Source organism: Hippichthys cyanospilos, chromosome 12, assembly GCF_059441005.1.
Source record: "Hippichthys cyanospilos isolate Australia breed blue-spotted pipefish chromosome 12, RoL_Hcya_1.0, whole genome shotgun sequence".
NCBI classification, from domain to species: domain Eukaryota; kingdom Metazoa; phylum Chordata; class Actinopteri; order Syngnathiformes; family Syngnathidae; genus Hippichthys; species Hippichthys cyanospilos.
In genome coordinates this window covers 8,796,045-8,818,911 of record NC_142380.1, presented here as the reverse complement: position 1 = coordinate 8,818,911, position 22,867 = coordinate 8,796,045, and the positions used below count along the sequence as shown (strand labels likewise).

General features: G+C 39.9%; 1 protein-coding gene across 1 annotated transcript in view; it reads right to left on the bottom strand.

The window, feature by feature from the left end:
- LOC148414749 (paired box protein Pax-3-like) overlaps positions 1-22,867 on the bottom strand; it is a 53,730-nt gene that overhangs the window by 3,962 nt on the left and 26,901 nt on the right. The window contains exons 13-15 of the mRNA XM_088428746.1: positions 10,772-10,971; positions 8,136-8,301; positions 5,910-6,133 (exon numbers count right to left, since the gene is read on the bottom strand). Of these exons, the coding sequence (XP_088284872.1) occupies positions 5,910-6,133; positions 8,136-8,301; positions 10,772-10,971 (590 nt within the window). The remainder of the gene's footprint in view (positions 1-5,909; positions 6,134-8,135; positions 8,302-10,771; positions 10,972-22,867) is intronic.

Below are 22,867 nucleotides of genomic sequence, written 5' to 3'. Positions count from 1 at the left end.
TCCTATTTTCAACAGACTGAACATGCCTGCATGTTTAGCACCAACATATTTTCAACATAACAGACAGCAGAATAAAATAGCAGTTCAAGCTCAAATCCAATACTTCCAATAGTGTCTATGTTTGTTGAATTGATTTTTTGTTTATTTTATTCAGCACACTGCACATTATTCATTTATACAGTCATATTTATAAACATATATACTGTATACATATATATATATCAAATTTACATGTGACTTTTACACAAGAGCTGCATCATGAAGCCAGTAAAAAATAAAATGAAATAAGACGCAGGGCTCAAATCACAAGAAAAAAGTTGCTTTTAGTCTGAAATGTATGGCAATCTATGTACAAAATACTAAATAATGCAATTTTACTTTTCCTGAAACCAAATCTAAAAAAAAAAAAAAACTAAGAGAAGAGAATGCTTAAAAATAGATTCAAAAATCTAAGTCAGGTATACCTATTAAAATGACTTTTTTTTGTCCTTCACCCTACAATGAGGCATATTGAATCTCAAATTTAACAGTTCAAATGGAATTTAAATGTATTATTTGGTTCATTATTGTCTCTTGCGTTTGTTTTAATCAACATAACATTTTCAAATAATTATTATTATTTATGAAACATGGGTCCCACTACATGCATGAAATTATCTGTTATCATAGAAATTAAAAAAAGTAAGAAATTCATTACTAAAAAAATAATATATACAAAAATACAAATAAAATACCTTTAAAAAAATGAATTACATAAAAATAAAGTTAAAAAATAAAAGTTTAGACAGAGATTGCGAGACTGTGTGAGATACTGCAGAACCAAGCGCAAGGCTAGATTTAGAAGAGACCGAAATCTACAAAAGGCGAAATTCACTAGTTTAATAGTTTAATTTCAAAAATTCGCCAAAGAATAAACACAAAAACAAATACGAATGCCGTTCTGTGCCAGAAACTAAGCAATTTTTGGCATAATCCCGACAAATATTTGCATTAGACAATTGTAAAATATGCCACTTGTTCTTCTTTGAAGTGTCCTAAATTTATGTTTATGTCTGGTGCGTCTGTTGAAAGACACACCCCTCTCTGTCAATCTCTTGATGCCCTCAAATCACCGTGTCCTTGCGAGGCCTCCGGGCCAAAAGGCTACGTGGGAACCAGGCCTGGGCTTTCTGTGTGTGTGTATGTGTGTGTGTTTGGGGGGGTGTTAGGGTTAGGCAATCTGTTGTAATGGTTAAGGTTAGGGATAGGGACTAGGCTATGCGTTATGTCAATGAAATGCCCCCACTACGATAGAAAAACCCCCATCATGTGCGTAAGAAATCACCAATGTGTGGTGCCGGTAGTGATGTCAGGGGGCTATCGCTGATAGTGATACATGACCGACAGCTGCGCGCAGGTTTGCGTGAGAAAAAAAGTCGTGAAATTGTCTTTTAAAACAAAAGGGAGGGGCAGGGGACATCGGACAAGATTTAGACGAAAAGAGTTATAGTCTGCGTAATGTAAAGAAGAGTAAGGGCGCGGAAAAGAAAGGCAGCAGAAATAATGAATGATGAAAACACGTTGGCCCTTATGATTAATAAAGATCTGTCCACCGCATGAAATATATCATTGGCCCCATAACATAATTGCCTGAGATTTATTGGCTCTTTCTTTTGGCTCACTGGTTCACACATCTGGTTAGTTTTGTTCTTGCTCTGTGTTCTATGTATATTAAATAATGACAAGTAATTATGTTATGTGGTCAACCAAATATGTTGTTGCAAGACATGTTTTGACTGCACACCTTTGATCGGTAATCAAAGGTTGGTAATCAAAGGTATTTATTAGATAATAATAGTTCTGTGTGTATTTATATACAGTTGCGTGCGTGTGTTTGTACATATATATGATGAGTGGAACGATACATAGCTAGCTTGTTAGCTAGCTAGCTACCTAGATAGCAATATGTAAAGCTAGCTAGCTACAGTATATGATTCTGTACATTTAGCGAGCTATACAGAAAGCTAGCTATCAATCTATTGCTAGCTAGTTAAATAGCAAGAAAGATTATAGATACAATACATGAGGCTTAAGAAATATGGAAACATAGCTAGCAATATATTATATTTTGCTAACTATATATAACAATCTATCTCTCTATTGCTAGCAAGTTAGCTAGTTAGCTATCTAGCTAGAGCTATAGATAGCTATCGCTAGCCAGTTAGCTATCTACCTAGAGCTATGGATAGATAACACTATCCAGATAGGTAGGTCGCAAAATTGCTCACTAGCTAGCTAGCCAGCTAGCGCGATAGATAGATAGATAGATAGATAGATAGATAGATAGATAGATAGATAGATAGATAGATAGATAGATAGATAGATAGATAGATAGATAGATAGATAGATAGATAGATAGATAGATAGATAGATAGATAGATAGATAGATAGATAGATAGATAGATAGCAAATAACATAACTAACTAGCTTGTTGATGATTTAGCTAGCTTTCAGTGCAAGTATAGCTAATGAGTTCTAGATGAATAATTAAATTCAATAATGCGCTATGATAAAAAATAAACAATACAACTAAAGATGCACAGAAAAAAATAAAACATGTATTAATGGGAAAATCAAATTTAAAAAAAGATTCAATTATGATGGCACAAAATAAAGTAATTGCTACTTTAAATGTACTGTATCTTTTTAAACGTATACTCTAGCTAACTTTAGGGTAGACTAAAGTAACACTGAATTATGCCATTTCAATTCACTAGCATGAGGCAATGATATACTTTGCTTCAATGCGTAACTTCTCTTCTCTCAAGCGGTCGTGTAGGGTGAGGAAATCCTAACGCGTCGGCAATCCATCATTTCTCCGGCGTGTCTGTTTTGAGGTTGTTCCGGGGATTAGGTCTCAGGGGGGTGCAAATCCCAGCCGCCCGCTTCCTCGGTGAGAACGGATTGCTCCGGTATGCGCCAGATCAGCAGAGGGATGCCAGAGAGCTGGCTCCCCAACAAGAGGCCGCCACCGCTCTCTAATTTCTGCGGCAGCAATCTCCCTTCATCTAAAGTCAGCTTTATCCATATCGGTCACTTGCGCCCGATATGACCATATCTGGAGTTAAGGGAAAATTGGAATCTCCTGATGGATATCAGTCGCAAAGTTGCGCTTCAGATAAGCAAATAGGGGAGATTTCATCGGGGAGTTTGCAATTGAAACAAAAAATATGTTTGCTTTATTTGTAAGATATATTTGCTTAGAAATATAAGAGGGGCTCAAACGCATTAAGAGGAATTCAAACTGTTAACTCTTAATGATGCACAGCCGTGAACTGAAAGTTATTTCAGGTCATAAAGTAATATCCGCATCACAAAGCTAATAAATAGTAATATGTGGACTATTCTGGGTTGAATCTACCTGATTAGTAGCATTTGAATTGTAAAACATATTTTGGTTTGATTAACAATTTTTTTTTTTACCAAATAATTGCCTTAGCATTTTTGCAAAATGTTGAAGACTTAAGTAATCATTCATTTCCTGCTGGAGACTGGGCAGGCAATAAAAAGCCCAGGGTTATTAGGGTTTTTTTTTAGAGATTTTTATTTTATTTCATTTTTTTAATGAAAAAGTTAATTCATTCAGTGCTAATGATTTTCGGATGCTCCTATACCCTACTAGTTGAAAAAAATAAAGGTAAATTAGTACCTGAAGACGTACAAATACGTCTTTGGTCCTAATTGAGTCAATCTATAATTCAGGAAATGTTTGAATAATTTTAAAAACAAAACAAAAACTGAATTAGAGGGTGTTTCGAAACGTTTCACTGATACTGTACAATTAGAAGCACATGAGGGGACCACTGACAGCAAATTGTTTTTTTTTCACATCATATTATTATTATTTTATGGACTTATTTATTGATTTAATTACATGGCTATGGGCCAGTAAAATATGAGCTATTGGTGACCTTTTAAAATATTATTTTGCATGTGTTTTTTTCTGACCAGAGGTCAAAATCTTCTTATGTATTTTTTTCTACAATTTTTTGAATTCCATAGAACAGGAAACCCCCATTTTGAGGAAAATGCAAATAAACTTTCATAGCTCAGTTGTATTCTGTATTTCATGCTACAAACGGTGAATTTTGTAAAAAATACCATAAAAAATAAACTAGCACCACTGTCTTTAAAAAGGCTTCTTGATTTTTCAGCCTTTTCTGGCTCCGCTGTAAAATTAGCGTTTTCACCAGGTGGTCCCTTCCTCTTGGCTCGCAAACATATAAAGCTGTAACGCTTTGACAACCGTGTTAGCAAATATGAAAAAAAGTCATTTAAATTGCAAAACCCTCAAAAAATTGCTATTAAAAAGCCCGGCAGTGAAGTTCTTAAAGTCTTCGTCGACTCTCAATGTCAGTGAAGGTAATCTCTCCCGCTCTCTTATTTAGGGGAAATTAATTATTTCCTAATGTGAAATACGTTGCGCCCAGCATTCAAACAGCTGCAATGAATACACAAATTAAAGGATATTAGCCAACAAAGTGAATCATTTCCATAAATTACACAGCGCGTTACAAGAGGATAGATTGCTTGATTCCCTTCAATTAAGACGGCGGGTAAATGTGTGATTGCATTTCCAGACGGACATTCTTGCCACGTCGTATCTACGCCGGAGGTTAATGCTGAAACCAGCCAGTGGGCCAAGCGACCTTTGACCTTTTTTATTGGCATGGTGCTCACTTTGTCACCCGTACGAGTTCACTCTTAAGTCTCACACAAGAGTGCTCCACAACTTTTTTTTTTTTTTAAGAGAATGACCTCCTTGTGAAATACATTTTTTCAGCCAAGTACCCCCTAACAAAGTCTTTTTGGTTGGCGAAGACCAAAAAAAAAAAAGGCTTAAAAGGAGTCCTGTTGTTTGATTGTTTAAACTTTTGATATTCATTTGTAAAGCAGCAGAAAAAAATGGAACTGAATCATGAGGAAAAATGCATGCATATCAAAATAAAATGTCCACCTTTGGGATCATAGAAAAGCTTCAGTATTCGATATTAGGTTACCGATACAGTGAAATAAGACCAGATATCGGCCCGATACTAACCCCGTCCTTACTTTTTTTTTTTTTTAAATCCTCCCGTGAGCCAGAATATTCACTACTCCACTGTACATTTGTTTTTTTATCTATATTTTTTTGACTCATTGGAGCTATCCTATTACGTCACAGTGTCCTCAACAGAGGACATTCTGGCCTTGCAAAAACTGCCTCAACAAAATGGGACACAATATGACACAAATGAATTGGGACATTTAAAAATTTGATGTACCCCCATTTGATAGCCACTGGTTTACAAAACAAGGTGTAATCCATTGATAATATACATGCAAACCAACAGCATAAATGTTTATCACACCTATCAAAAATGAATTGAGAAAAAATGCTAATTCAGCGCCTCTATATATATATATATATATATATATATATATATATATATATATATATATATATATATATATATATATATATATATATATATATATTGTTTTGTTTTTTTTGTTTTTTAAATAAATACAGGAACAAGCCTGCCCGAGGCTATTTTTTTTTTTCTTTTTTATCTGCGCCCGACAGGACACCGAGATTGCGTCTCAGGGGAATGAGTACCCAGCATGCTTTGCATCGGGGCCCGAGCAGCCTTTGTGGAGGCTCAAAGCTCGTTTTCCGCCTGTTAGGGCATCTTCGGGCCCGGTGGGGAGCCGCTGATGAAGCCTGATGACTGTGTAATCGCTCATAATTGTCTTTTCACTTTTGATTTGTGTCATGGTGCCACGGTGACTCAAATCAGCCGACTCCCTCCGACGTCTGACATTTGCCGCCTTGTGATTTCATCAAGACGCCCGCGTGAAGGCAAATGAAAAGCTACCTGACGACCCACCTGAGGTGAGAGGCCGTTGCCGATGGCTGCGGGGTTGACGGCGTTGGCGTGCGCGGCGGGGTTCACGAAGCCGTCCGAATATCCCGAGAAGCCGTGGCGCCCGGATGACAGGCAGTAAGCCGAAGCTCCGTCCTGAGCGCCGGACGACGAGCTCAGCCCGCTCTGGTGCGCGGACGTGGGCGGTAGCGGCTGAGGTCGGTGAACAGTGCTGGCTTGCTCTGCTGCTGTTCACCAAAAAAAAAAAAAAAAAAGAAAAAGAAAAATAACTCATTCACTGCCGTTGACGGCCATTGACGTCAAAGATCCATTTTTACCGCGCTAGTGGGGAATAAGCTAACACTTGTACTTGTGTATCAAATCATCTTCTATTGAGAGAGGCGCACATTTGCTTTTAACTCATTTACTGCCATTTTTACCATTCTATTTATCTATTCTTCTAATTTGTACTAATTTGTACTAATTTCTACTTCATGATAGTAAAATTGATCTAAGTGAACGGGCGATGCTTGTGGACCGATACCTTCAAATAAGGCCAGTCAGATATCGGCCCGGTACCGATACTTACGTATTGGTACTCGCCCATCAGCTCTTGGAGATGAACCAATATTGTCTTTTTCAGGGCCAATATAAGTTATAAATAGTCTAAGGGGCCAGTAACCAATATTTGAAGATGATATTCATTTTCAGTAAAGGGGAAAAAGTATCAACCACTTTTTAATAAAAAAATAAAGATAAAGATAAAAGATAAAGATAAAGATAAAGATAAAAAATTCAACTCTTAGCTTTGTTGAATTATCTTAAAGCATTTGATACCTTTGAAATAAGGCAAGGTTTAGATTTGTATAGATTTGTTCTCAAGCTATTTTCAAGAATAAATTGGTTAATAATTATAAACTACAGTGGGCCCCCGGGTTACGAACTTAATCCGTTCAGCGGCTACGCTCGTGTCTCGAATTGCTCGTATAGCGGGCAATCCAAACCCATGTTAATTCGTGAATGCGTGCATCGCGCTCAGAAGCCATAGGTAAAAACGACACACTGTATACATATATTAAAATTGAGTGACATAATCTGCTGCACACTTGCATTTTATAATACATGCATTGGATAAATAGCTTTTACCTTTGAAACGACGAGACTTGAGCTGGGTGTAAGCATAGGGGGCTGAGTCCAACGCTCAAGGTTATCACGGCGATAGACATGCTATTGGTCTTACAGTGTTACAGTAACTCTTTCAGTCAGGGTGCAAATCACGCAGATACTAAAACATCATCCTCTTATTTCTTTCTTTACCGCTGCTAGTAATTTTAGAAGCTATGTCTAACAGATAAAGTTTGCAAAGTCTTCACAACATTCCGTTTTTCACTAATTTTCTCTGCTTCCTTCCATCCTGTCCCTTCAAGCTAGATAAAGGCGTTCGGCCAATAGCATATCGGCATTTCTGTGATTGACGTGTGACGCCGGCCAATAGCATATCCGTGAGTGAGACCGGGTGACCTTAATCGACCAATAGCATATTCGCATCTCCGTGACTGACTGATAATTATTCGCACTTTTTTTTTTTAAACGGTTGGAACGTATTGACAATTAATTTAAAAAAAACACACATTTAAACCAATGACAATTCTTTGTCCTGCAATCGGCACATTTAATTTCATGTCAGCTGTTTTTCCCTTTAGCTGTTCAAACACTACACTTAAATGGTAATATATTTAGACACCGTGAGTGAGACAGTCAGTGTGACGTTGTAAGAGCAATAGCGTTCACGTTACTGTCACAAGTATCTACTGATGATTGATGATGTCGCTACTGTTGAGTTTATTGACGCAATTAAACGAGAACATTTCTACATACTCAATGGCCGGCATGTCGAATTGCTCGTAAGGCGAGAGGTTTGTTCGTAAGCGGAGGACAAAAATATCCCTGATCCACGCTCGTAAGGCGAATTGTTCGTAAATCAGGATTGTTCGTAAATCAGGGTGCTCGTAAGCCGGGGGCCGACTGTACTTGCAACCAGACCAATGATATTGATTCATGAAAAGATATAAAATTTGGATATATGTATTCTTATATTGTGCAATTTAAGAATACGGTTATAATTGTGATGTGGTTACCATGTTCGGCTACATGAGGAAACCAAATATTAGAATCAGGTCCAACGCAGCCACATCTGCACTGGTGATCTGACTCATACCCAGTAAAATGAATTACTCAACAGGTGCTCACCTTGAGCTATGGGCGTTGCGGAATAAGGGCTCTCAGACAACTGATAGGGCTGCAGGCCCGACATGGCCGAGGGTGGGAAACCGCCGGGAATGAGGTGGTTGAACGCCATCAGTTGATTGGCTCCTGCTTGTTTCCTCCAGCGGGCTCTTCTGTTGCTGAACCACACCTGGCAGTAGAGAAACTCAACATGAATGTTGATTGCGAAGCAAAGTTACTCGGCCGCTGAAAAGTTTGAATTTGAGTCATGGCACCAATTCAAGACTTTTAGGGGAACTTTTACCCTCCTTTTATTTTGAAGGTTTTGATGCTGATTGTTGCAAATTAGCATCAACCCCTTTCTGCGCCAAATACAGCCAAAAATAGTGTCTGTATTCCTCCACTGCCGGATCATTTATTACCAACACGTACCTAGGAATCTTTGGCAAGAATTTGTTTCTCTGAAGTCCAATCGGATGGGAGCTACATTCTTTTTTTTTGGACCGATAAGATCGACTTAGGCTACGCCGCCGTTTTTGAACTGCAAACCTGTGCACTTGTGTCGCTAACATGACGGATTAGGTTTCATGCTAATTAGCAAGAGTCAGACACAATTGAATTTCAAAGTGACGTGCCCAGAGAGCTCGGTCAAACCGAGTGGGCGAAAAGCTAAGGAAACTTGTGTTTTGTGGTTATAATGTGTCTTTTTATAGTTTATAGAAGGAGTGTATAATAATACAGTGGTTATATGTATCTTCATAATGTGTTTGGCAAAATGTGGCAAAATGTGTTTTTATTGCCTGTTTTGCAGATTGCAGATTTGCAGATTTGCATCATACCTAAATGTATCTCCACTTTATGTGGTATTCTAACATTAATAACTTAACTGAGCATCTACATGAAAACAAAAACCTTTTGGGGGATAAACTCTGCAGCCAAGTGTTTAAACGTGTGCCTTGGCTGAATAAAGGTTGCGAAACACCGATTTATCTGATGACCTCAGTAAAGAAAAGTTGACTTTTTCAGCACTTTGTGTAAAAAAAAAGGCTCTCTGTGTCATTACAAGGAGCAGAACTGATAGAGATCTTAACATGTGGAGCGTGCAGTGAAACCACAGACATCTTTGTGTACTGCGGCCAGTCACCGGGTTCACATCGAGCCAGAGGGCCGTTCCAGCTGTTAAAGCCCGTATCGGCACACCATCTGAAGTAGACGTGATGTATTTTGGGGATCTTCACCATGCTGCTGACAAAAATAGGAAGTTGTCCTCTCATACAGTGGGAGCAGTGTGTCTGTCAAAACGTCGGGGGGGTATTGCCGGGTCGGGGGTTCGAGGAATTAACACATGTCTCGCGGCTGTATGGAATGCGTGGCAACATCTCAAGGCCATTTAACACCCGCGTGATCCATAACAGTGCCTCTCATCACTTGACAGTAAAGATTTGAACTGGGGTGAAGGGGCAGAGGAGCAATTTAAATATCATGCTTCAAAAAAAAAAAAAATCTGCCTTTTTCACATATGTATTGTGTACGTTGTCAGGGAGAAGTCAAGCTAACAGTTAACAGATAAAGACGCCGCCAACTTCAAAATAAACCTTCCCATATAACATATGAGCATCAATGCCTTAAAACACATTTATTTTGAAGTAGATCTCGACAGTGTGTGGCGGCGTAATTGCTGACTTGACTCATTGCCGACATCAACAACACTACTTGTCCTGAAATCAAGCTCAATTGCTAACCATACTAGTTAACCCTTGTGCAGTATTTTAACAATTTTTGAGTCATTTTCTTCCACATCATGCTCATGATGGTAATGTGACAACTAAGTGGTTGTGCCAGGTTGAACGTTGATATGTTTTCGCCATCTGGGTGAAATTTCAGCTTCTAGTGTCTTCTTTCAGATGTGATTTAAGAGTTAAGGATGCTTAAAGAATGAGTGAATTATGCTGACCTTGTATTTTACACACCTGTTGCCAGCAGTTAGCAGCAGTTCTGTTAGCGGCTAGCAATAATAGATGCTAGCAGCACTTATTTGCTGGCGAGGGCCATTGAATTACTTTTCGACAGCCACTGAATAGACGTAAATGACTCAACTGACAGGCGGCATGGTGGAAGACTGGTTAGCAAGTCTGCTTCACATGCAGAGATTGTGGGTTTGCTTACAGCTCCGGCTTTCCTGTGAGAAGTTTGCATCTCATCCCCGTGCCCGTGTGTTTTTTTTTCTAGGCACTCAGGTTCCCTCTCGCATTCCAAAACATGCATGGGAGGTATAATGGACAGTCTAAATTGTTCTTAGGTGTGATTGTTCTGACAGTTCAAGGTATATCCCTCCCACTGCCTGAATAAAACTTGGATAGGCTCCAGCACGCCCGCGAACCTTGTGAGGACAAGCGGTCGGGATAAAAGATGGCTGGACTCAATTGACGGTTGTGGTGCTTACTGATCACTGACAACAATATTTCCAGACTAAAAAATTCTAGATTATCTAAATATTAAAAATGTACTGTAAATGAATTACCAAGTAAAAATGTGTTTCATGGTCTTTCATAATCATTCTTAACCCAGGAAAACCCCAAATACTTGATTATTGGCTATGACTTTTTCAGTCAGCTACCCAAAAATCAACATTTTGGCTAGCCCGCAGCCCAAGCGCCAACCTGAACGCGAGCCTCTGTGAGTTTGGCCCTCTGAGCGAGTTCCTCCCGCGTGTAGATGTCGGGGTAGTGCGTGCGCTCGAAGGCCCGCTCCAGCTCCTCCAGCTGCTCGGCCGTGAAGGTGGTCCGACTGCGCCGCTGCTTCCTCTTGAGCGGCAGGCCCGGCTCGGAGTCCACGTCGGAGCCCTCGTCCGAGTGACTGGCTGGAAAACAAATAAAGCATTACTGGAGCGGTCCTGCAGGGGTGCGCTAAGCCGTGATACAAAAGCCCCATTGGGGACAAAAGCTTTCAGTGAATACAGCACACGGTACAGAGCCACTTTAAATTGTCTTCTGCTTCTTTTAAACTCCTCGGCGGTTCCTGGAGGGATCAAAAGCCGGAGATTGCTTCAGCGCGGATTAAAGCGGTCTAGATCTCACCGGGGCTCCCCTTCCCCGGGACACAGTGTCTCTCCCGGTTTTAGCCACGCTGCGCCCTCCGCCGACAGGCTCCCGGAGTTATGGGTGCTTGGCCCTTTGCAGGTGCTCCATAATCTGTTTGTTCAGTTGAAGGCCGGCGAGGGCCAGAGGGTGAAGGAGAGACGGCTTTTGGGATCTAATTCAGCAGAAGGCTTGAATCAATGAAGGCCTTCGAGTCGAGGACGTAGACTATGACGTTGGGTTTTTTGGAGGGGGGTACAGCCGTCTATTAAATAATGATTAGGCTTCGCAAACTGGCGTGACAGGCCGCTATTGTCCCCGATTACACGTATGCGGTCCCCCTTCTCTTTCTCCGTCGCAAACATGCATCTGCTCCGTCTTAGTCTTTGCGGGCTTTCGCTCAAAGAACGCTGTCTGGCACAATGTGTCCCACACAGATGGACTCCAGAGAGAAAGAATCCACTCCCAAATCCACTCCGGAGGGACCTCTCCAAGATCACGAGGAGGGTTCACTGCACCTTTTGGACATTGCGAAACAAGAGGGGCCGAGGGATGGAGGTTGCTCGGGCCCTTTCCTGCTCCTCGCTTTCGTTCGGCCCTCCAGATTGAAAGCTTTAATTAAAAAGTGCCAAGTCAGACATGGCCCAAGGAGAGAGGAGGGGGTCTTGCGGGGATCTCCCCGTGCCCCAGGAGCCGAGCAGGAAATGTTTGTGCTGGTTGCTGCTGCGCGTCTGACCAGGCATCACACACGCATTTGGGCCCGGGGAAGTCTGCTGTGCTCTGAGAGTTCTTGAGAGGTCTTTATCAAATTCAGACACTGCAAAACGCACAACTTGTATTTTTGGGGGCTATAAAAATGGATCGCATTTTTCAGACTCTAAGCCACACCGTGTTAGGACCAAGAGGCAACAACAAAAACTTTAGAGAAAATCCATTTTTGTCATGGCTAGGCCGCACCAGACTTGTAGCTTTTAGCCTAAAAGTAGGTTTGAACGTATTTGGAAGTAAAAAAAAAAAATTGCTTGTTCCTTCTTTATTTTGCCCTTGAGGAAGTCAATACATACTTGGCAATATGGGAAAAACTCCTATGCTTTTAGCATTAAGCATACAAGTACGTCCAAATGCATTTGCATTTATGTAAAGTATACACGTTCAAAAATACCAGTTTTAGGTCTAACGCTGAAAAAAAAAGGTTTTTTGTTTATTTTAATTACTCTTGCGCAATTCATTACACCGTAGCAATGTGGAAAAAAAAATGCTATGATTTTAGCATTTAACCTAAGTGTATGTTTGAATGTATTGACAAGTACGTTCGGTATACTGTATATTTTCAAATATATTGGTTTCATGTTACCAAAATGCTGAAAAAAATGTTTTTACTTGCCCTTGCACGATTCAATAGACCTTGGCATTAAGGTAAAACTGCTATGTTTTTACCATTTGGTCTAGATGTAAGTTTGTACATATTACCAAGTGCATTCAGTATATCTTCAAACATATTGGTTTTATGTCAGCCAAATACTTAAAAAAAATGTTTTTATGCTTTTTTTACCTGCCCTTGTGCAAGTCAATAGACCTTGGCATTAAAGTAAAACTGCTATGTTTTTACCATTTGGTCTAAACGTAAGTTTGTACATATTAGCAAGTACGTTCAGTATGTCTTCAAATATATTGGTTTTATATGAGCCGAATGCTTTAAAAAATGTATTTATGCTTTTTTACTTTTCCTTGTGCAAGTCAATTCACTTTGGCAGTAGGAGAAAAATGACTAACTTTTTTAATTTGGCCTAGAAGACCATCCAAACCCTTTTTGCAAGTATATTCGGTATATACGTTCAAACGCATGTTGGTTAAATATAGCATTTCTTTTCAATGGATATGTACTTGTCAAAACTGATTAGGCTACTTTATCAGATCCACGCTTCCCTAAAATTTTGAGGTCACCCAGTTGTTTTTACATTGTAGGAAAAACTTGCCATGCTGACATAAGGGCTAGCGCGGGCAACTGTCCGAATTCTCAAACACTTCGGGAATACGAGGTTGTGGTTTGTTGCTGCGGCCTGCAGAAAAACATCACTTGATACTCTTCAAACATTCACTTTGCTTTTGGTGGGGATTTGAAACATTCCTTAATTAGCGGCAAACAAAAAGTCCGAAAAGTAAGAGCAACGGTAGAAGAATGGCTTCCTGTAGGAGGAGAAAAGGAGGTCCTAAAGCTCCCTATTGGCACAGTAAGTCATGTTAACCGCAGGGTGGGGGTGGATTTGCCTCCTTTACCCTTTTTTATTCCTTTTCCCCCTCTTGGTGCTTGTTTTTTTATTATTACAAACTCGAAAAAAAAACTCCATCACTGGCGGAATCCTAATGGCGGATGACAGTGTTGCTTTTGTCATCCTTTGCTTTGCGCTCTTCCTCGCTTGGACTTTTTTTTTTTTATGTGGAAGTGATGTGGCCAAGCCTTTGTATCTTTGCAGGGAAAAGCCAGTGGCAGGCCTCTATTGGAGCGATTACCACGCTCCATCTGTAGGAGCCATCAGGGACGCCCGGGCCCGCATTCAGGGGCCTGTCACCTGCCCAGCAGGGGAGTGAGTGGGAGGAGGTGGGAGGGGGAGCCGGGGAATGGAGGGCCGGACCACAAAGGGGTCCATGGAGGGCCACCGGGGGATGCGAAGGGGCACAGCAGGGGGAGCTCCCCCTCGCCCCCTTCCTGCACCGCCTGAGGGGCATCGGCATTTTTGGGGGCAGGGTCGGTCGTTCGGCGGCACCTGAAGATGCCCCGCGCCCGGGCGTCCCCGCAACCGTGGCCGCCTTCCCGAGCGGATCGCACGCAGTGGCGAATTTGTTCCCACACATTCCCAAATAACAAGCAGGAGAAGAGGATAGTAAACACACAAAGGGAGGCCTCGCCCTCCTTACTTAAACACGCAAATCAGATTTTACGCCACGGCTAAAGCTCCGGGGAGCTGAGAATACTTCATGGCCGCTCACAGTTTGGCCGCGGCGCCGACAGGAATCTTAATAGAAAGATAGATGATTACTGCGGGGGCGGAAATTGAGGCTACTGCTGATTTATCCGCAAAACAGACATTTATAAGATGCGGGTTAATCGGCTCGGAGCGAGCATGCAACAACTGGATTGATCGGGGAAATTTCGCATCGGCTGAAATCAACAAGTTTGCGCCATTGTCGAAATCAATTCGATTTCATTGTATTTATTCACTAAGGGCAATTAAGGCAGTAGCAGCTGAGCAGCATCACTCGCAAGCGTTCACCACTCAGTAGTCAATTACTTAGTATTTAAGTACCCAAAGTAATCAATTACTTATTACAGACATTTTTAGGCCTTTCATTAGCCAAATATTTGAAAAAAACGTTTTCTTTTCAAATAAAGCTTGAATACCTGGACTCTTAAAAAAACAACGTAAAAATACATCTTTGGTATCAAATGAGTTTTAAAAAGGTTAATGATTTTATGCTCAAAAGGTGATTAAAAAAATCTGTCATAGCTACCTCAACAATAGTAGTGTTGTTATCCAATGAAAAGTAATCTTATTTTAGTGCATATTACAATTTTTACTTTTTTTTCATAATAACAAACAAACTGGAACTCTTTTGGTGTCTGAACCAGACAAATGTTTTTCTTGTTGCAAATCATTTTTGAGCGTGTTCAAAATTATTTGCGACAAGAAAAGTACAGGCAAAAGTAGGGTGACTTCTGGTGATATTTTTGTGACCTTTGGAGACCTCTGGCGACTCTGACCGAACCCTGAGGACATCAAAAGAACGGCTACCTTTGTGGACACCCTCCTCAGTGATGTAGAGGCTTGAAGTAGTCAGTAGTAGTTGAGTACTTAACTCAACTCAACTCAATCAAAGCCAGGGACGGATTTTAACGTTTTTTAAGAGTCCAGACATTAAATCCCAGCTACTTAAGTATTTAATATGTAATACTTTAGTATTAAATCGATACTTAAATACCTGGGATTTAATGTCTGTACTCTTTAAAAAAAATGTCAAAATCAAGTCTTTGGGATTGAAAGAGTTAGGATTTAAAAGGGTTATTAATGTTGCGGTGAAAAACTAGTTAAAGCAGTTGTCATAGCTATTGCAACAAAAAATGTATCCCTAAGTATAATATAATCTCATTGGAGCAACCTTTGCATGTGACTTTCTATTCATTTTTTTTTTTTAAATCCTTGTGCTGTATTTTGGCCAATCCTTAAATCTTAACATAAAAGTGTTTCAAAGGAAAGACATTGAAAGACGACCCAAGGGAGCTGAAATTTCACCCAGATGGTGACAAGATGTCAAACATGGTACGACCACTTAGTTATCACACAAGCAGGGGTGCGAAATCCCTTTGCTAAAATATTTTTCAGTTTTTGTTCAGACTATTACAGAAGTAAGCCTCCTGTACGAATCAGGTTTAGAAATCAATGTGGAGTGATAGTGACGCAAAGAGAAAGAGAGCATATGGGCCACTTTCGATCCTTGCCCTTCCTCCCTCCAAGCCTTGTTAATGGACAAGGTAATTGAGCCGCTGACATGTGCTGGCGGGGCAAAACAAAGGGCAGAAGTGACAAATGAACTAGTTATTTGCCCAAGGATGTAGATGTGAAAGTGCGAGTCGGCACATTGAATCAAATATTGGCAGGCCCGACTAGCAGATGCATGGGAGGAAAAGAATAGCCGAGTGACAGCCTTTAGGCTCAGCTGGGCTTGAAAGTGGGCTGCTCTCTTGACTTGCTAAAGAGAACCCCCGTGCAGGAACCTGCAGCTGCCTGCATGGGAAAGCGGCCGGCCATGCTGATGATGATGGACAGAGAAAAAAAAAAAATGGTGTGAAAATGTCCCGGGGCACTTGGCGCGCCACAAAGAGCTGGCGGCCGATGCCACCTTGTCTAATATGGCTGACGCACATTATTATTTAGTTCCACTTGTGGCACACTTTCACAGAGGCAACAGGCGGCACGTCCCATTCAAATGGATGCTAACCAGCCTGCTTGTGTTTGCGGGATATCGACTGCCTGAAGGGACCTCAATAAAGGCTCCCAGTGGGGACACCAGCACATTTTGAGGCAATCTTTACATGACAAAATAGTTACATATATCTCTAAAGTATGTCACGCTGTGTGTGTTGTATACATTTATATATACATATATATATATATATATATATATATATATATATATATATATATATATATATATATATATATATATATATATATATATATATATATATATATATATATATATATATATATATATATATATATATATATATATATATATATATATATATATATATATATATATATATATAAAAGAAATGCATCATGAAGAAAAGGAAACAAAACTAATATATATGCCAATAAATTGCATTTTATGGGGACATTTATTTATGAAAAGCCAAGCACCCTAAACCCATGTTCCTTAAAAAAATAGATACACGGTTTCTCTTGCAGAATTACAAACGTACTTAAAAAAAATAAAAAAAAGCACTGGTTGCACCTGATGGTACTCCGACGAGAGCCAAGCAGCACGGCCGGTCGACACTCTTCCCTGGCCTAAACATTATTGTAACCTCCTCCATGGGGCCTGATAGTTTTAGCAGTCAAGTGACCTTCGCTTAGCCTCTGACCTTTTCACAGCTCCTGCGCACTCCTGCCGCAGAGATCAGTTCGCCCGCTGACCCACCACGTCCACTTCACAAGCAAGCTTCGCATTCCCCTCACCTTCCCTTTTTTCTGCAGGTTAAATGATGACAGTTCAAATTGATTTTAAAAAAGAGTGGACTTTCAGGTTTAGATCATTTAGAAATTGGTTTACGTTGTTTGCACCATGGCTTCACTTTCAGGTGTATTTACATATTTGTAATTTATCAACAAGTTTGTTTTTTTTTATTCTTGTCAAAGATACAGTCAGTGGCACTATCAAACAAACAGCAGGTGGAGGTATATTTAGTTGAGAGCAGGTTGGTGAAAATTTGACCGACTGGCTACTTGGGTCAATGCGACCCAATGTTTGGGTTAATTAAAAAAAAAAAAAAAAAAAATTCTTGTGGTTGCTTTGTACCAAAAAAATAAGAGCAAAATAATGACCAAAAAAAAAACCTTGAAAAAACACTTTATCAACAAATATCCAATGTTTTGGTCAAAAGGGGACTGAGATGATTTTGTGGTCAATTCATTGATATTGTTTTGTACAAAATGACCAAATATGGACAAAGGAATCGATCAATTCCTTTTTGAGCAAACTAGAGTTACCTTAATTTAACCTTTGTCAAAAACAACCCATATTGGGCCTAAATTTTGGGCTTATATGAATAACCCAAAGATTTTTTTATTTTATGGTGCAAAGTCAGAATGTGTTGTTTTGCGGTTGGGTTGGTCGCTTTTAGGGCAAAATTGGATTTTAATCCAACTGTGTTTTGAGTAAACAGGTGGGCCAAAAATAACCCATATTGGGTCAGAGGAGGTCCATCCTAACATTTTAGGTTACATAAATAACCCAGAAAACAACCTAGGAAATTGGGTTGTTTTGTATATAAATAAGCTAATTTTTCTTTTGTCAAAAAAAAAAGTGTTGTTTTATGGTTTCGACATAAGTAACTTCGAAAGTTGGGTTGGTCCCTTTTTGTCCGTATTTTGGCAACCCTTTGGCATCCACGTTTATCCCGCCGCCCACGTGAGACAATTACTTTGAGGATAGAACCAACACTGGCGGCACATCCACAAGACGCAAAAAAGCGCGAGAAAAAAAAAAGAAGGGAAGCTAAACAAAGTTAAGTGATTGACAACGCTGTCTGGCTTTAGTCAATTAACTATCCCATTGTGCTCCTCTTTGCAAAGCCTCCCGCCCCCCCCCCACCCCGACCCCCTTCTCCCCCCCTTTCTCCACCCCATCAGAGAGTTTTGCTTGGCTAACACTGGCAAGGAAATGGAGAGCGGGGCTCCTCTCCTTGACCTTCCTTTGCTCACGGCTTCTCTTTCAGCCACTTTTGGGTGTCTCCGGGGTTAGCGGGGAGAATGGCGAGGAGAGTACATCAGCGCCGAGGGGGCCGGCCCGGGGCAAGACCCCGGCCCATGACTTCAAAGTTGGCCTGAATTCATTAATTGTCCTTTGAATTAATATTGGGAGGATCACAATGCTGGTGCCACAACACAGAAAGAAGCGCTAATGAAGCATGCGGCCGCATTCACTTGCAGATCAGCTCCGGTGGACTTGCTTTCTCTCGCTCGCTCCCTCTTTCTTTTTTTGGGGGGCAAATCTTGAGAATCCTTCCAATGAAAGTGTGAAGTATGTTTAGATAGGACAAGAAGAGGGACAGTGGGAAGGCATTCCATCACTGTATACATACGGCACAGAGTAAAAAGTCAAACTGCTTGCTTTTGCAAAAGTATACACAAATGAATAATTTCCTGTTTATCAGAACCTTGTTTATTAACATAATACGCATCCAATGATAAAATCTTGTTCCCTCGCTACAACGCGGTTGGAAAAATTCTACACATCGCCGCTCAAGTGTGGCCAAGAGGAATCCTTTTGAACTTTTAGTCACGATTAATGGAAAATCATGTAGTTGCAAAAGTGCACACACCCTTTTATAATGGGGATGAAGCACATTTCTGATAACCCAAATCTGATATATTGTTTCTTTTACGTTCATTTCTCAGAAGTGCAATAATGTATCTGGGTCAATATGACCCGGCCGTAAGTTTAATTCCCCAAAAGTGTCAAAAACTAGCATTAATCTATTTTTTAATGATGAAGATAACTGCTCGTGTTTTCAAACTTTCGACTGGTACTCTACGTCAACGCGAAAACTGCTAGAAAAATGATCCAAAAAAATAAAAAACAACAAAAGCTACTGTTCATTTTGGCTTCTTATTTCCCATCAGCCCACTTGACAAAACGTCCATTCTAAGCCCCGTAGACAGGGAGCGAGAGGCCCACATCTAAATGTGTCCAATATCCTTGCCCTGAGAGGAAAAATGCAACTGTAGCCGTAGCGCCGACATTCCACGACCTACCGTCTCGCTAAGCATCCCATATTCAAAAAACGTCATCAGCCCTCAACGAGAGTGCCGCCCTGCCCGTGTTTGTATTCTCCCATGATCATGACGCAAAACAAGAAAAAAAAACAAGCAAAATTTCTTGTTTTACGCAAAAATGGTCTGCAGGTGGTTAAAAAATCGCGCCGAGAAAATCAAATTCATGACTATTTTTCAAATGCTTTTAGGAACAATCCGAGAGCAAAAACGTCAGAAATTTGCAAATCAAATTCAAGTGAGTATTTCTCAAGATAAGGTACATTTTAACCCTTGTGTGGTATTTTCTTCAATCCTTTGAACTGTACATCAACGGAATTTCACATCAAACCGAACGCAATGAATGACACACTAGGGAGCTGAAATTCCACCCAAATGGTTACAAAGTTCAACATGGCACAACCACTTAGCTATCACACTAGCAGTGTGGTGAAAATACACCATAAGAGTTAAGTTAACATAATTCTCATATATAATTGAACATAAATTAGTGGGAAAACATAGGTGTCTTGCTGCAAATACTTATATGTAAGTCCATTCTTATAATAAGATGATTCAAAATCATGTTTTCATCTTGTTATGAGGAAAAAACATGAACGTTTTGAGCAAAGAAATCTTAATAGGAGCCTGCTACTGAATATCTTGACATCAACATTCTTTCTTTAGGCTCTTTTACTACAAAAGGTATTTTTATTCCTTTTTAGACAAAAAAAATAAGAATATATTTCATATCATAAGGCTTGTTTACGTTTTTAAACTTGACTTTTTGCAGTGCAAAGCTTTTGGAATCGGATTACGCTTTCCGCCTGGCTCGCTCCAAGCTTTACCGGCATATTTACATTAAACAAAATCCTGCTGGGTTCCTTGGCATGATCTTTCATGTTTTTGTTTTTTGGTCAAGTGTGATTCCTTGGGCACAATTGAGGCGGCAGATTGTTGGAATGCACCTCAATGAGTGCAATTATTACATGTTGACTGCGTTCACCATGGCACGTTTGAAAGAAGCGAGCCCTCATTCAGCCAGGCACGGCGGGATTCCCCCCCGAAAAGAAAAAGTTAGCCCTTTGAGTGTTTGCGTTTCGGAGCTTTTCTTTTTTTGCTCTCCGCTCTCCCCCCGCGCCATAAATGGGTATTTGCAAGAGTAGCGACTCCTCTTTGTTGGCACGCTTGAATTAGCTCAATGAGGCTAAAACGCAAACAGAGAAGATCACGTAAACTGCATAGAAAGTGATAATAAATGTTTTCTACATCGAGTTTACAAAGGAAACTTGTTAGCAAACTGGCAAAATTGTATGTATGAAAAAAAACTATGAAAGCAACTTTGTTTAACATATTAGGAAAAGATGAAAACCCCAGCTAGCAAGATGGCTGACAGATAATCGTAACAGGATTAAAAAATGACAAGTATGAATGCTACTTTCTTTAGCATATTAGCAAAAGGTGGTAGCTACCAGCTTCACGTTGCAAGATTGTAAAAAAAATGGTGAGTATGAATACTACTTTGTTTAGTATAATAGCAAAAACGTTAAAGGTGTCAGCTAGCATGCTAGCTAGGTTCAAGATTCAAGCGAACAATGAACATAACAAATGCCGTAGCCAAACCGATCCCTCCAAAAAATGGGAACACAGAAATGGTGAAAAACTACAGAAGTGTGGCGCTGCTAATGTCGGATAATCTTTTAACTGACAAACGCATTTGAACGTAATTGAAAATGTTCAAATGCTTAAATACACCTGAACGTATTTCCATGTTCAATATTGCATTTGCAACTACTGTACATTTGACGGTACATGTAGGCTAATGCAAATGTGTTTGAATGTACTTGTTGGCTAAATGCTAAAAAAATCAGCATTATCTCCCATGCTGCCACAGGGACTTGTACAAGATTGTGAAATCATAGTGAGATTATAAGTGAGTTTCTAAAATTAAAAAACATTGTCATACATTTTAGTGCAATCCAACCCAAATGCTAAAAAACAGCATTTTTTACATGCACTTGCAGGAAAAACGCTAATAAGCAAACAGTCTATTTTTATCACATTTTAGCCAACAACTGTGTGAACATATTTCCATTAGTCTATAAGTACCTGCAAGTACATCTGAGCATACTTGAAAATAACTTTGATTGTACTTGCAGGCTAACGCAACTATGTTTGAACATACTTGTAGGCTAAATGCTAAAAACACAACATTTTTCCCATAATGCCACCGGATACTGACTTGCACATGTATATACTCCATAGAATTACAGTAGAGGAAAATATTTTGAAAGGACTAAATCACAAAACCAAAAACTGTTTCAGTATTGATGTAATGTAGGCAAAATGCACAAATAAAATGCTTTTTTTTTTTTTTTTTTTTTTTTACTTCTGCGTGAATATTGACTTGTACATTTGCATACTCTATAGCATTATAGGAAAACAAATTGAAAGAAACAAATCATAAAACCATAACTGTTTTCAGAAATATTGATATAACGTAGGCCAAATGCGGTAAAAAGTTGCATTTTTTTTTTACTTGAGCTTGTGCAAGTCAACTTTTTTAGCAATTACGCCATTTAGCCTAAAAATATATTGTAATGTATTTGCATTGGCCCACAAGGACAAATGTAAATGTCATGTAAATCAAAAATATTTATTACAGTTGGCTGTTCCGCAAAAAAAAAAAAAATGCAAGTTTAACCCTTGTGGCATTTTTTCAATACACATAAAAAGGAAAGCATTGAAAGAAGACAGAAGGGAGCTGAAATTTCACCCATACGGTGACAAAGTTCAACATGACGCAACCACTTCGTTTGTCACACTGGCAGGATCGTGCCATTCGCTGGCCCAAAAATTGCCAGAATGATGTGGAAAAATAATGAGCCCAAAAAATGGTCAAAATTCTGCACAAGCGTAAGTAATGTGATCACCACTACTGCACATTTCCCACAATTAACAACGGCATCTCAAAACACATTCCCAAATGAGCTCAACCGAACGGAGGGCCCCGTTTTGCGCTAAACGGACACCCTCTGTTGAAATTCTGCACACGCTTAAGGTCCCAAAACAGAAAGCCCGGGGCAAAGCGCAGCGTCACTTTGGATGCTTTTCCCAGACAAATAAATCTAAATGAGCCAGCTTTGATGTGAGCACTTGAGGAAGGGCAACAATGGCGGCGGAGGAGAAAGGGGCAGAGAGCAACAGGCCTGTGTGCGCCGCAACAATGGCCTCTGCAAACACCTACTTAATCAATATTTGGCCAGAAGACACTCTTTCGAGTGCCCCGCCTCCCCGCCCCCAAAGCCGCCTTTTCACATTCTAATGAGGAGCCATAAAAGGGAAAAACAACAACTACTTCCACAAAGACACACGAGAAAGATATACTGCTGCTCTGTATATGAATGGGAGGAAAGCATGTGAGCTCTTTGTAGCTTGTCACCTACTTGATGTAAATACTTCATATGAGGAGTTCATTATTACTTTGCGAACTTTGGATACTGGCGTTGAGTGACTCGATTTTAAGGTTTTATTCTGTTGGCGCGTCTTTATCTTTTCGTTGTTTAGGTGCTATTATCGTGGGACATTAGCACATCTCATTATTTATCTAGTAGCTGGATCATTAGCCATAGTTAGCTAACTGATT